The sequence below is a fragment of the Falco biarmicus genome, chromosome 10 (genome assembly GCF_023638135.1).
Source record: "Falco biarmicus isolate bFalBia1 chromosome 10, bFalBia1.pri, whole genome shotgun sequence".
Lineage (NCBI taxonomy): Eukaryota > Metazoa > Chordata > Aves > Falconiformes > Falconidae > Falco > Falco biarmicus.
The window spans coordinates 34942234-34958291 of record NC_079297.1 but is presented as its reverse complement, the minus strand read 5'-3'; the positions used below and the strand labels follow the sequence as shown (position 1 = coordinate 34958291).

Here is a 16058-nt window from a genome sequence, read left to right as displayed (position 1 = left end):
CATGAAGTTGCTTTCTACTTGGTTCAGATTTAAGCATAATTCTGAACAGATCTAGAATTCTGTGCTAACATCTGCCTGACTGCCTTTGAGGACCCACCAGTGCGTAAATATGAAAGTTGACTTTGTTCTGGAAAATCAGATGACTTAAGGAAGGCACACAGAAGGGCCATATTTGTAGTGCAAATTTAAGGTAATATTTGACTCCTAAGATAACAATAGCCATTAAATGGTTTTGTTTCAACAGTCTGTCTCTGAAGGATTTTCTGTTAACATTACCCTTCAAATAACGAAGGCTAAAAATGGTTTGCATGAGAATTTTAGAATTTATTTTCCTATTGATGTGCTTAGAATATGGATTTGAAAATCAGCTCTTGTGAAAGTTTTTAAATTATGCATATGGAAGGTGATACTTCCAGATATGATGTTGTCAAACACTTACTTTGTAGCTATTCAGTAATGTATTGAGAAACAAAAAGATTATACACAGGAAAAAACAGTAGCAGAAATATCTCTAAACACAGGCCTCAGAAATATCCCTGAAGATTGCATGTCTTGCTGTGAAAGACCTTTACAAATTCTAAGACCTCATGTGTAGTAATACAGTGGCAACTTGAATCTATTCAACAGCTGCCTGTTTCAGAGCAGTGTTTGGTTCTTCTGTTGAGCTAATTCCTTTTACTTAATATGATCTCAAGAAGTGACCTGCTTTGAGAAGGTATGCTGGTTTTACATGCTAACAACGCATAGTTAGATGAAAATAAAACTAGGAAACGTTTTAGCCCCAAGGTGATCATCAGTTCCAATAAAACTAAGACTGTCTCCAACAGTTCAGTGTTCTTAGTCCTTGAGGAGGGTAAACCTCTGATCGGTCTTCTGCTATTGTCATTTGCTACAAACTGTTGGGCTCTCTTAGCAGCTGGGTCTTTTCAATTATTTCTACTGTTAAACTTGTTCTTACTGATATATAGCACCAGTTTCACTTCCTTTCCCTCTGACAATGCATTTATATTTCAGGGAGTTGATTCACTTGCTCATTCACCTTTCTGAAGCTCTGCGTGAAGCACAACTTAAACTTGTCCTGGTCATCCCTCCTGCAGTTGCAGCAGGGTGAGTATTCCTATTTAGATGGCAGGTTCTAGATGAGAAATACTTCCTTCTCTCATATACAATAAATTCAAAGCTTTGTTCATAGCTGTGCAGTTTAAATGAATAAGAAACGGTTTGAGTTTGATTGGTAGTCCAGTCTATGCATGTTGCACTGAATAGTAACTATGTGCATTCATATGTACCTCATAACTTCTAACGTCAAAATAACAGAGGGACCTCCTGTTGTGGTGCTAACCCAAAATGTCTGGTAAGAACTTCCAGGAGAGCAAGAGCAGAAACAGTTGTGGAGCTTAATGACTTGTTGCCAAGAAGTGAAAAGGATGTCATAAAGGTAGCATATAAAAAGGACTTTCTGAGCCTCTGGGCACAATTTCAGCTAGGATAGATAATAGTTATTCTTTAAGTAAGAAAAACAGGTACAGGAAGGAATTACATCTATAGTAAAGCTGTGGGTTTAAAAAATTACTTGTTTTGACTTGATGGTTTGTATGTACAGAAAATGCATTCAGTAAGAGGATAATATTCAGAATTGTTAATGATTCTGTTTATTTGTGCAATTACTTGAATCTGATGGATGTACCAGTTTATATGCTCTTCTGGCTGAACAGCAGTAAACATCTCTTATTTTTCAGTTTTTATAGCTGAGAAATATTTACTGCCTAAGATTGTACTTGTTGAAAAAACAAAACCCGTGTGGAAAATGAGAATATAATTTCATTATATACGGAAAGGATGTGAATCCTCTTTTTACATTTTTAGAAAAAGATTCTACATTGTCTTTAAGTAATGTATAGTAAAACTGAAAAATCTCTATAGTCTTCTGGAAAGAAAATGGCACTTTAGATTTTGCTATTTTAGGGAGATTGTGTCTAGTCCTTCCAGGTTTTGAATGATGAATCAGTGACTACATCCATGTGAGAGTCAGCAGATAGAACTGAAGACAAGGGCGGAAGGTGATTCAGAATACCAGCATAGTGATGGGACTTCATTATTGTAACTTCAAATTGAAACGTGGGCTGTGCCAATGCTATACATATTTATTAGCAAGAGTTTTTCCAGTATCTATCTACCATTTGGTAACATTTGTTCACATTTGGATGCCCTTCCAGGTCAAAAAGATGCATGGTATCCTTGCACCGTGAGCATAGCTATCCTTGTGGAAACGTGTTTATGATATACAATAGTGCTACAGGGAATACATCGTGCCTTTCAGAGAACTGCGGTGATAAGGGTTATTTTATCCCAAAACCTACCAGGTTCTCAGTCTCCATATTCCACTCTCCCCTTTGCTTGCTTCTCAAAGGTAATGAAAGTTCCTGTTACGTTGTGAATAGGCCAAATGTTAAAGTTATGTACATGTCATGGTTAATGGCCTTTTACTGTCAGAGTGAGAAGCTCCAGATCCCTGCTAGTTGTTTTTAAGAGATTTGGTGGGGACTGTTGTCACACGGGACTGCAGAATAATGCAGCATAACCTGTTGTACAGGATTACATACATGGAACAGTCTTCATAAAGTGGTTGAATATGCTGCAGTGGGTTCTGCTGACTGCGGAATAGGTGACAGATGAGACACACTTGCTAATCCTGTGTCGTGCTTTGCTCCTTATCTCTGAAATTTACCTAATGAAATAGGTACTTTGTTCTGGTTATGCAGATAGTTTTGGCTTACTGTGCTTGACTTGCTGGTAATGATAAGTGGGGAAGACTCATAATATATAGTTGGCAACACAAGATTTTTTTTTTTTTCTAAGCTTCCTTTTTCCTTCAGGATGTTCAGCAGCCTTATGCCTGCACATGAAAGTTCAGTAATATAAGTCAATCTTTTTATTATTAGGTATTTTTCAGGTGAGAGTTAATAGACAGCTAAAGAAAAAATATTACAATGTCTTATTTTTCTCACTTTGGGCTGTATAACAGTATGGACAGGCTCACAGCCACTGCAGTTTGACAGTTTAACAGCACAGTTTCAGGATGGTGTTGTACAACCTCCTGAATTTCTTGTAGGCTGTCACAGTCTTTCAGTGTGCATTCCTTTTCAGGGCACCAAAAAGGCTGAGACAATGGAATGCTTGAGTATTTGAGCAGGCTTGTAAATGTCTCTTCTGCAGCCGGACTTTTCTCTGCAATGGTCACAAGTTTTTGCTGAATTTTGTGGGAAGGTCTGATAGCACGAGGGGGAAACAAAGCATATCTGCCTGCAGATATCTATGCAGAGCTCACCTCTTCTGTGGGTTAGTGATGTAACCCCATCCAAACCAATTCCTGAATACAGGATATGTGCTTTCTGCCATCTGAAGACTGGAGGGCCAGAATAATATCTACCTGTAACTGATTTCGGTTTATTTTCTGTAAAGCTATGTACTTCAGGGTGGTTTTTGTGCTTTATATTTTCATCTATTACATGGTATAACTTCTCTATCCTTAAATTGAAGTAGCTAGTTTAACACAATAATCCCTTTGCTTCCATGTTTGGCTGGCCATCAGATTTTGATAGGCAGAGAGGGAGGAACAATGTGTTGAAGATTATTGCAAAAGCAGACAAAATAAATGCCATGTAAATTGGTAACGTAGACAGTCCTGTAAAATAATACTTGTGCAGAGCCCTTTCTTTAGGACTGAAGGGTTCTGACAGCCTAGCTTCATTTTTGAGGAGATTCTTCCCTGTCACTCTAGCCCCTCTGTTTCTACTTCAGTTCTGGTGGTTTTTGCAGTATGTTTTGTGAGATTCTTTGTGGAACAGTACTGATTTGTAGTGCATTATGGCATTAAGAGAGTAGATCCAAGTCTCAGAACGACACTAGACTGTTGTTTCTTGTTCTCTAGATGTGGTGTGGCTTGTGCCTTTTTCCTCCCTGTGCTCTGTGTTTTCCGTGGTCTCCCTGTGTAAGAGTATGCACCCTATAATCCTGAGGCAGTTTGGCCTCCTGCAACACCCAAAATCTTGTAGTGCACAGAAAGGAATGCACTAAGTGGAGTCAAGAATTTATTGTTTGCCCACTTAATATTTTAATCGTCTGATAGTCCAAATTACCTAGTTAATACAGAAAAGCCTCATGAAGATTATAGCTAGAATTGTTATGCAGAGCCTTCCCACTTCCTACTGCTTTGCTATGGTGTTATGCTTACCTTTCCATTGTTCCTTGTGGGTCCTGAGGTTGACACTCAGTATTCCTTGAGCACAACGATGAGTCATCGGCATGATGAGGTCTTTCTCAGGAGCAGTGTGATATTCATGCTGGAGGTTTTTTTCTTAGTCAGAATTTGGATTTCATTTGGGGCTATTTCCCATGTTTCTTACCACAGCCTGCTTTCTCTCCTTTGGCTGTCAGCTGAAGGTTAAAGTTTGTTCAAACCCCTCAGGTCAGTCAGACCTTTTCCATATGTGGTATTCCCAGAGCTAGAGGCAGTAGTCTCTTGACCACCATGCAATTATTTGAAAGGAAGTTCAGGCCATAAGATGCAGAGGATTTTAATCAGCACTGTTTCTCAGGATGAGGCATCGCGTGTTGCAAGTTATCAGAGCTGCAGGGCAGGGTATGCTGTTCCTTACTGTCAAGGATGTCTTTGTGTGGCTGTTGAGAGCGACTTTTGTGGTTGGTAATACTTGATTCTTATGAAGCCAGCTTGTTCTGTCAAGAGAAGGTTGAGAGTCATCCAGATATGCTTGCGAATATAAACACTTAGGAGCTTCTTCTGATGCATGGATTTCTTTGCTGATAAAACTTTATACTATAGGGAAGGTTCCAGGAACCGAACTGTGCTTTTGGCTATGGACCCCTGAAATGCTGGCATGCATCTCAGTAAGTCAGTGTTACATGCCTTGTTTTATTAGCTCATTGCACCACAGAGCAATAACTGCAATACTTCTTTAAAAATAAAGACGTGGAAACTTAAGTCCTTAAATTCCTGGCTCACAAGATAACAGTCTGTGAATGTTGCAGAGGTTAATACTCTCATTTCTTGCAGATTTCTCTGGAAGATTGTGGGCTGGTATGCCTTAGTGTCACATGGATGTTCGATGGTGATAAATACTCTGAGATTGTTATGCTTTAGTTAAGTAAAAAAATAATGAGAAATTACTATGTCTTCTCTCCTGTCTGTCACTTATTCCAGTCTTTCACGCTGCCCTCTTATGATCTACATTTCATCCCAGTTGATAGTTCCTTTTTAAAGCAATCTTCTGTTGCTTTTAATTGTGGTCTATTACAGATAAAGCAAAGGAGAACACTTTAAAACTTTTTTCTAAAATGCTTTATCAGTCACTTCATCACATGGATGCTTTTTAAAATGCTAATACATGCTCTGGTAGAATTTAAGTAATTGCTGTAAACACTGTTGTTAAAATGCGTTTGCTCCTTTTGGTGGTAGGAACAAAGTGGAGATTAGTACAAACTTTTAAGATTCCTGTTCATCGTGATGCCTGTTGGCATTACCAGATTCAATCTTATAGCCAGAAGGACCTAAATCTGTGCTTTTGATTTTTGGATTTTTTTTAATACATAGTCATATGGGGTTTACAGTGTAGTTTTTCTAAATCCCAAAACAGGAGTTGAAGCCACTGTAACGCCTCTGGATTTTTAAACACATTTTGCCTTGGCTGGAATTTGCTTTAAGCCAGTTATATCTTTCAGGAGTATTTTGCAGCCTACCACCACACTGAGGTTTGGACCTTGTGTTGTCGTTGCTTCTCCTGCTGCTGTCCAGCATAATGACAGAGTAGTGGGTTCACAGTTCCAAAACCTTTCTGAACTGGGATTTGGAGATGCCCTGTTAGAGCTGGGAAGAGCTGCCTGTCTAAAATGCAGTTTTAAACCTGAAATATAATGTGCCTGTCCCTAAATGGCCTTATCTGTAGCGGGGTAGTAAAGTATTTGTGTTTTCCAGCTGCAGGAGATAACACCTGTAGTTTATATGAAAGAATCAGAAAGTTTCATTCCTCTGAACAAGTTATTCTGTTTCTGTATGCATTTTTAAAGTTTCTGGGATTTATTCATGAACCTTAGTGCCCAGGAGAATGCATTAGTCACATTCTTCTCACTGTTACATAAGCCACCTGTCTGTGTATTCCATGTATGTCTCCTATTGCATTAACTAGAAAAAAAACACTTGTTGAGTAAATAGGTAGCTGAAAGTACACTCATAAGTTAGGGAAATATCCTAAAACATTCACAATGTCCATGTACGCTTTAAAGCTAAGAAGGACATTGGATTTAGTGATATCAGTGTTATAAATGATAACAATTAAAACAATTTTATTTTGGGTTCAATCAATTTAGGTTGAGAAACAATAAGCAAAAACAGCGCTGGGTGTGTGGAGAACTCAATTACTTCCATCACACGCACACCTGAGTCCTAAAAGCAGCGTCTTTTATCCCCGGATCTTGACCAATCTCTTCTTGCCGGATGTTCGTCCTGCTCTTTCCCCACTGGATCGTTAGGGTACACCTTCTCCTCCTATTGGCTCTCCTTTGGCGCTTTTCAAATCTCAAGGTCTTTGTCTCCTTCAGTGGGCCTTCCCTCGTGTGGTTTCGCTTTCCTTGTGTCCTTTTGGCAGGCTTTTCCAGGCAGCGATTGCCTCAGGGGAAGGGGAAGCCATCACATTGTCTTAAAGGAGAGCCACACGTGCCCACTCACCACAACTGTGATACAGGTCCCAGATTTACACAGGGTACAACAGTTACACTTACCACAGTACATTCTATTTTTGACATGAATCATGACTGCGTTTATCACATCAGTAAGCAGAATCCTGAAATTTCCTTTCTGCCTTACCTGACTTTTTAGACAGTAGCTGTACTTTGAAAAATTTTGATTTATAGGATAACAAGGCTTCGGCTGAAAAGTGCTTCCCATTGTGTATTAAGTATCTCGTGTCTTAACTCACTTTGGGTTTTAACACTTGCACGTGGTTGGAAGTGTCCTTTAATGCATCTTATATTCTTTATTTGTTGGAATCCCTGTCAACTGTTAATTAAAAATACAGCAAAAGGCATGGAAATAAGCACCATCAAGAACCAAATAATATTTTAGAGTTCAGCAGCTGGCAAAAGATGATAAAGGAGACAAGAGTTTTATGTGGAATACCCTAATCAGCTGGGATGCTAGGAGCTGAAACATAGTTCCTTTTGTGTTCTACCCTGATTAAAATTTAAAGAGAGAGCATAGTTAAATGTAAGCAGTTTACTTAGCAATTCGTAATTTAGACTCCTTTGATATGCATTAAGATCAAAGCAGTCTGCCAACAAATGCTATCTGAAAGGAGACACTTTTAAGAGCTAAAAATACTGGTTTGTTTAGGGGAAAACAGTCTGGAAAATACAGCGTTGCACATGAGATCAAGTGCATGATGCAGGAAGGAAACATATTGGGTCATCTGTTTAACTTTTCAGATTAAGCTCTTGCAAAAAAACCTGAGTGAGACTGATCCTCTAGCTGAATAACTACGCCCTACAACTAAATGATCCAGTGAAGCCTTTGGTTTCTTTGGTTTTTTTTGTTTTCTTGGGAAATGTTCTGGGCTAAAAAAATACTTCACTTGATATTTTTTTTTTTTTTAATCCAGACATTTTATATATACCTTTAAAGCATTTTTCTAATGTATCAGTTTACAGCATTGACCAGAGACAGTTGCACTGACATAATCAAGGGGTGGGAATGTGTGTGGAGGCGGATCAGGAGGCAGCAACCTCTAGCAAGCTTTCCTGTCACAGAGAATGCATGTGGAGCTACCATGGTGGCAAACAGATTGAGATAGTATTTCTATCCACCTGATGTCCAGGAATTGCATGATTTTCCTGCAGACCTAAGTGGTTTGCAGGAGAGGAACAGCAGAAGCCAAAGCTATGCTCTAAAAAGTGTATGTACTGTGATTCTCCTTTGGGACAGGAGACTTGTGGTTGTGTATCTTGAAGAGAGGTGCTAGGATTGCTGTGTTATATAAATGGTTGCTAGAGCAGGTGGTTTGATGAAGACTTCCAGGCTGTCTTTCAACACGTCTCAAAATGTTAGTGTTACTGCTTTTAATATGCATGGATATGGATGCATGTATAAACTCTATGAGTACCATTTCTAAACCAGTAAATGGATAGCCAGGCATATTCTACTCATTGGTGACAGTGGGTAGCTCCATTTGTGCTAACTAATCCTGGCCTTGATTAAATTCCTGGCTTAAATATGTGCACTTCAGCAATTATTCTATTGCAGAAATCATGCTGGTGAAAGCTGTGTGGATGTTTTTATACTGATATCATAAGCCTTTTCCCGAATAGGGTAGCTGTGCTGGAGTGTGAACTACCTTTATGCCTAAATACACTGTTGGGAGGAAAACAAAAAGGCAGAAAAAAAAAAAAAAAGCAGCAAGTGGGACTTGAAATTTGGTTGCACCTGTTCTCTTAAGTCTGTAAATCACAGGGATTGAGTTGGTTATTTCATTTATTTTCCTGTTCTTCCTCATATTCAGAAGGAACTTCTTCTGTTTCAGTTTGTGCCCATTTCCCCTTGTCCTGTCCTTGGGCACCGCTGAAAAGAGCCTGGCCACATCTTGATGCTCACCCTTAAGCTATTTGTAGACGCTGGTAAGATCTCATGTCAGTCTTCTTCAGGCTAACAGGCCCAACTCTCTCAGACTTTCCTCATACAGGAGATGCTCCATCTGCTTATCATCTCTGTAGCCTTCTGCTGGCCCCCCCTGCAGTAGTTCCCCGTCTCATTTGAACTGGGGAGCCCAGAACTGGACACAGCACTCCAGATGTGGCCTCTGCAGGGCAGAGTAGAGGGAGAGGGTCACCTCCCTTGGTCTGCTGCACATGGTCCTCCTAATGTACCCCAGGATCCTTTGGCTTTCTTGGCCATGAGGGCACACTGCTGCCCATGGGCAACTTGCTACAGGCCTCCAGCTTGACTCTGTGCTGCTGATCACCACTCTGAGCTCTGCCATTCAGCCACTTCTCAGTCTGTGTCACTGTACCCTCATCTGTTCCATGCTTCCTGAGTTTACGTATCAGGATGTTATGGGAGACTGTGTCAAAAGCCTTGCTGAGGTCAAAGTAGACAACATCCACCACTGTCCCCTTGTCTACCTAGCCAGTTATTCTGTCGTAGAAGGCTCTCGGGTTCATCAGGCACTATTTCCCCTTGATGAATCCATGTTGACTGTTCCTGATTACCTTCTTTTTCTCCACACACTTTGAGATGACCTCCAGGATGAACTGTTCCATCACCTTTCCAGGGATGGAGGTGAGACTGACCTGCCTGTAGTTTCCTGGGTCCTCCTCCTTGCCCTTTTTGAAGATTGGAGTGACACTGGCTTTTCTTCTGTCCTCAGGCATCTCTTCTGTTCTCCATGGCCATTAAAAGATGGAGACTGGCTTGGCAATAACATCTGCCAGCTCCTGCAGCATTTGGGGTTGCATCCCATTGGGGCCTGTGGATTTCTGCGTGTCAGGTTTGCTGAAGTGATCTCTAACCTAATACTTTCTCCAGACTCTCTCTTGCCTCCAGGGTCTGGGAAACCAGAGGGCTAGCCTTAGCAGTGACGGCTGAAGCCAAGAAGGCATTCAGTAACTCTACTTTCTCCATGTCCTTTGTCATCAGTGCACCCACCTCATTCAGCAGCAGGTCCACATTTTCCCTAGTCATCCTTTTCCTGCTGATACATTTGAAGAAGCCCTTCTTGTTGACCTTGACATCCCTCACCAGATTTGATTCCAAACAGACTTTAGCGTTCCTCATTGCCTCCCTGCATGTTCTGACCATACCCCTATATTCCCCTTAAGTGTACTGTCCCTTTTTCTACATCCTGTTAGTTTCTTTCTTCTGTTTGAGGTTTGCCAGAAGCTCCTTGTTCAACCATGCAGGCCTCCTGCCTGCTTTGCTTGGTTTCCTACTCCTGGGAATGCACATAGATTGAGGTTGGAGGAAGTGATGCTTGAATACTAGCCAGCTGTCTTGGACCCCCTGCCTTCTAGAGTCCTAACCCATGGGATTTTTCCAAGTAGGTTGTTGAAGAGGCCAAAGTTAGCTCTCCTGAAGTCCAGGGTTGCAATCCTACCTGTTGCTCTGCTTCCTCCATGCAGGGTCCTGAACTCCACCATCTCATGGTCACGGCAGCCAAGGCTGCCCCCAACACCTTCATATCCTCAACAGCTTTTCTTTGTGAAGACAAGGTCAAAGAGCACACCTCACCTCCTTGGCTTCTCCACCATCTGTGTCAAAAAGTTATCGTCAATGCTCTCCAGGAATTCATTTGAAAGAACATCACTAACACTTTTGTTCCCTGCTGTCCTGAGAAAGAGCAAAGGCAGACAAAAATCTCTCAGGAGCTGTAGATAAGATGTTGTCTTCACAGGAATTCTGGATCTAGCCGTGGCTGCGTAACCATGGCTTTTCTGGTATTTGTAGCTTCTTACAGACATAAGACATATGGTGTGACTGTGTTAAGGACCAGCTTGGTATATGCAGGTTTATTAAAAGTTGTCAATTTTGCTAAACATGGTGTTAAATAACTCTGTATATACAGACAGGTTGTTAGTGGTCACTGTTCTTGGGCTTTTATTGTTCCCTGAAGTATAATCCTTTGCGCAAAGTAGCAATAAGAGAATAGCGTTGGGTGTGTCACTCCATAATACAGCACTGCCCTTTACTTGCATTTTGATGGTTACGATATGGACCAAGCAGTTTGTCCTGTGTGATAGCTATCCTTTTAAAACACCTGTCTTTGGTTACAAGAGAGTAAACCACTCCTTAAATAGCAGATGATTCTTTTTTTCTTCAAGTTGTATGGAATCTGTAAATGAGGAAAAGTAATATCTGGAGTAAACTCAGTTGTTGAGGCGAGCAGCTCTGGTGTCAGCACAATCAGCGTGCTCCAGTGTGGTGCACAGGGTGTTACCCAAACCAGAGGAAGCTCAGGGGAGCCAAGAGTGCTGGCAGGAACCCGCAGCTCACACCGTAGCAGCCGAGGAGAGCTGGGCTAGGCCAGGAGCATGGTGGCCAAGCCCCTGGGCAGCATGAGTGGCCTGGGAGGACAAACAGGGCCTGGCACAGCAGTTTGTATGGAAGGTGCACGGGAAGGGAGCAGTGGTATCCACCTGGTAGAAAGCTGGGACATCTCTAAGCTCTGCACGCACCCCGACTGACACAGCTTCCCAGCCATGCTCGGGTTGCAGGCTGTGCCCCTCTTATGCCAGTAGCAGACAGCAGCCTTGAGCACGGCTGTGGGAGTGCGCCTGCGTCCTGTTTAGGGGCCTGGTCGACAGAGTCCCTTGGGAGACAGTCCTGAAGGGCCAAGGGGTCCAGGAAGGCTGGACATCCCTCAAAAAGTGAATCTTAAAGGCACAGGAGTGGGCCGTCCCCATGTGCCGAAAGGCGAGCTAGTGGGGAAGAAGGCTGGCCTGGATGAACAGAGAGCTTTGGCTGGAACTCAGGAAAAAAATGTTTATGACCTTTGGAAGGAGGGGCAGGCAATGCAGGAGGACTGCAAGGATGTTGTGAGGTTATGCAGGGGGAAAATTAGCAGGGCCAAAGCCCAGCTAGAACTTAATCTGGCTACTGCAGTACAGTACAAGACAATAAAAATGTTTCTATAAATACATCAAACCCAAAGGTGGGCTAAGGATAATCTGCATCCTTTATTGGATGCAGGGGGGAAACACAGTGACAGAGGCTGAGGAAAAGGCTGAAGGCACTTAATGCCTCCCTTGCCTCAGTGTTTAATAGTAAGCCCAGTCTTATGAGGAGCGGCTGAGGGAACAGAGCTTGTGTATTCTGCAGAAAAGGAGGCTGAGGGGAGACCTCAGCTGTCTGCATCTACTGAAAGGAGGTTGCAGTGAGGTGGGTGTTCATCTCTTTTCCCAGATAAGAAGTGATAGGACAAGAGGAAATGGCCTCAAGTTGTGCCAGGGGAGGTTTAGATGGGATATTAGGCAAAATTTTCTCACTGAAGGGATGGTCAAGCATTGGAACAGGCTGCCCAGTCACCATCCCTGAAGGTGTTTAAAAGCTGTGTAGATGTGGTGCTTAGTGGAATGGTTTAGTGGTGAACTTGGCAGTGTTAGGTTTACAGTTGGACCTGGTGATTTTAAAGGTCTTTTCCAACCTACGTGATTCTATGAAATATCTCAACTTACTTGATATGCCATTGAGAACTCTTTTGGGGTCTTTTTCAAGGAAGATCACATTTAAGATACTAAAAGTTTGTTTTATCGTACCCTGAATATATGGTGAAGCTCCAAAGAAGCACTGGTTACTTTGTCACTGTTAGGAGTTTCAGAATTATAGATGAAAAGCCTGTTAAAGTAGTGATTACTGCATTTCTGGGGGAAAAAAAATTTAAAATATCTGCTTAAAACCTCCGAAACTTTGGAGTTTTGTATGTGTCAATCATAATTAAAATGCATGGAAGACAGTTTTAAAACCAGATTTTTTTCAATTGTTTAAGAAGCCTCAGGTAACACAAGGCAGCTTTATGCTTTAGTAATTTTATATACATCTAGCATTACCATGCTAGATTTGATTAGACCTTGGTCCTTGGTTTAAGTAATAATATGTATAATAGCTGCTGTTCTTACCTGTGTCTTAATAATACAATGCTTACAATATTAATTAATAATACATTACAATACTTCACAAATACAACTCTTTCCAGTACAAAGCAGAGGCCATTGAGCAGTGTGTTTTCATTTAACTTTATGGGACATGGTCTTTGGGATTATTAGAAAGAATGAAGCACATTGTAAACAAATCATTGGAGCTATCAGTGTCCTCATGGAAGTTTTCAAAAATACCACTACTGGTAGATTGCATACAATTTAGCTAGAAGAATTCATTATCTTCTGGCCAGTTTCTGATACTGTATATCAAAGTAGTACTTAAATTTAAAAAACCCCGCATGTTTTTTTAAAGGTGCGCTTAACCGCACAGTTTCACATCTGGCAGAAGGATGAAGAACTAGTGGAAATACGAAGTATGGTTCCTCATCTCTAAAACAAAAGCTCTCAGTATGAATTTGGTGTAAGCGCTGGCTTTCTTAAAATAGTGAGCTCTGCAGATGTGCAACTTTTGGACTAGGATGTTATTTCGGTGGCATGCATCAGCAAACATTGTATGGAATAAATAAACCAAAGTCTGTTAATGACTTTATAGGGTCGTATTTTCTAGCCCTTGGATTGTTCTTTGGAGACTCTCTAGATCTCCTACAGCTTCCTTAATAGATGGTTCCCTGAACAATGTATCTATAGGCACAGCTCTTAGTTTTTTCAGGAAGAAATATATGTCCATATGTATAGAGCAGAATGTATAGGACAGCACAGATATTTGTGTGGCAGATGCCTGGCAGGTCTAGTATATTCTGAATACATTAGACCAGTTATATATGCAGTATAAAAATCAGTCTTTGCTGATCTTCTGCAGAGATTGCTGGACCTCTAAAATCTGGGCCAGAGAAGTGGTAGGGCAATGTATTTCGTATGAAAGTGACCTAAAACATTTTCCTAAAACAGTATAAGGCTAGTGGATTGTTTTTAGGTTTGTGGAAGATACCAGGTTGGTAAATAAACTTTTAACAGGAGCTGATCAGATCTTGAAGTTATTCTAGAAACATTAAAAACTAGCTGGGACTTATGCCGTGAGATTAAGTAAAGGCAGATATAAATTACGATTTTAAAGAGGGAGAAGTAAAACATGGAAATGCCTGGAAACTTTCTGAGCAGACCTGTGTGAGAAGATGATCAGACAGTTTCAAAATGCCGAGGCAACAGTGCTGTGAGATGTAGGGAAAGGGACACTTTTTATTTTGAGATGATTGACTGGGAACTTTCAAGGTGACAAAAGGTTATTAATTATTCTGCTCTTTGTGCTAGGCAGGTCTCATGGAAAACTGAGTCTGGGGTGCTATATTTATAAGAGAATGTAGCAAGATAAGAGTGTTTAGAGGAAAGCAAGAAAAATGCGTAGAAATATAGATAATGTCTCCTTTGAGGAAAGTTTGAAGAATTCAGTATATTAAAAAGAGGACAAATTGCCAGGAGACACAGTAAGTCTTAAAATGTGTCAACAGTGGCTAAATAAGTGACAGTGATACATTGGTCTTTACATCAGCTTGGAAGAAAAGGATAAAAATTATCATAGTTCATGATAGAGTGTTCTTAGGTTGAACACGAGAAAAAGAGTAATGTCAGATGGCAAGACACTGGAGAAACACCTAGAAAAATTTTGATATCTTCATATGCATTTTGAACTTGATACATATCTAAGTAGCAGGTGATGCACAACTGTGCAAGGATGAAATGGAGAGCAGCCTTTATTAATTTCTTTGGATGGTAGAATCAACGTTCCATAGATGCCTGTTCAGTAGAAGAGTGCAAAGAAGCAGAGCTGAGCCAGTGAAAGAAGATAAAAGAGTTGTTGTGAAACTTTCTTCCTCTGTCACAGGAACAAATCAAACATTCACAAATACACCTTCCTCCTGTTTCTCTTGAAGAGCTGTGGGCAGCATCTTGTGCAGGGAACACACCTGAGACTCAAAGGCTTTCTTTGTTAAGCCTCCCTACTAAAGTTTTAGGTAAGCTAGAAATCTAGAGAAGGGATTTAAAAAGGGTAGGTGGGGCAGACATAGCAAAGGAATGGAGAGAGCTGAAGATACTTAAGTCAGGTGTTAGCATTCTGTTATTGAGACTTTATAAGCTTGCTTTTAGCCTCTGAATTTAAATGACAGGTAAACATTTCCATAATGTCTAAAACACTAAGAGGCCCATACTGTTAAATTTATAAACTTATGTGAGTTTTCATGAGTTGCCTAAAACTGGTAAAACATGCCTATGACAAAACGCTTTCTGTCAGATACTGTGCTGGCTCTTTTCTCCTTGCCTTGAAAAGTTTGCCACATATATATGTGAAGCACAGCAACACTGAAAATGTGTTTCTGCTTCCTGTCCATTCTCAGCTAAGTCCAGTTACATCCCAGCCATAATTTGTAACTGCTGCTTCTTACTGTGGCTGATCTCTTGTTTGATGGGGAAAAAGGAAGTTGAAAATCATAGCACTTCTTACATTTCAAACAGTCTGAAGTCTTAAGATTTGGTAATTGATTTTGGTTATGCTGAGGTTAAGTGTTCTTGACAGTATATTTTTTTCAAAGTGATGAAAAGTTGCTGGAAGAGAGTATTTTTGGTTTACATGTACATTATGAGACAAAGGACTTCAAGAAAAAATGAAAATATCTGAAGGGCCATTACTGTATCACTGTTTTTACAGTTGGCAGATTATAAAGCCTTGACAGTGTTTCACTGTGATTCAGCAATTTTCCTCATTTCAGCCTCAAAAGTGTTTTTGATTTAAGCCATTAAAGAGAATGCATTTTATGTTAAAATGGTGCTTAGCACTATTTTGAAAATCTTCATTGTAGTATGCTCATTGTTCTAGGAGCTGGATCTGTTGACATTCCTGAACAAGGTCAGAAGGAATATTCTGTACTGGTTTTGCTTTAGTTTTATAGTAGTGGGGGCAGAGAGTAGACAAGATTGATTCTAAATTACTGTAGTTTTGTCATGAAAAGACTAGTTGTCTTGGTAGCTTTGAAATGGCATTTTTTGTTTATTGAACATTAGGGTTTGCTATAGTGAGATGTAAATATATGGACCTAAAGACCTAGCTTCTTTTAGGAGATCACTGGGGAAAAAAAAGAGGCAGTTAACAGATTCCTATTTAGTGTCATGCTGTTTAGGCAGAGTTATTCCAAAATTGGTAGAAAGCTGGACAAGTATTTAGTCTTTTCTAAAAACATATCACTGAAATCCTTCCAGGACTGTATGGGGGCTGTAAAGGTTAAAGTATACTGATCCTTTCTTTAGGAAGGAAGAAATTGTATTTGCAGGAAAAAAAGATGTTATCTTGTTAAAAAGAGTTCTTTTAGTGGAGTAGAAAGTGAAGAGAAGACTTTTCTGGAGAAACTGTG

General features: G+C 40.5%; 1 protein-coding gene across 9 annotated transcripts in view; it reads left to right on the top strand.

Annotated features, from left to right (window-relative positions):
- The window catches only part of CHID1 (chitinase domain containing 1), a 127468-nt gene that overhangs the window by 23196 nt on the left and 88214 nt on the right, over positions 1–16058 (top strand). For 8 of the 9 annotated variants that reach the window (XM_056354223.1, XM_056354224.1, XM_056354225.1 and 5 more), the window contains one exon: positions 1015–1107. The exons of the other annotated variant lie outside the window; for it this stretch is intronic. In XM_056354223.1, the coding sequence (XP_056210198.1) occupies positions 1015–1107 (93 nt within the window). The remainder of the gene's footprint in view (positions 1–1014; positions 1108–16058) is intronic. 9 annotated transcript variants of the gene reach the window in all.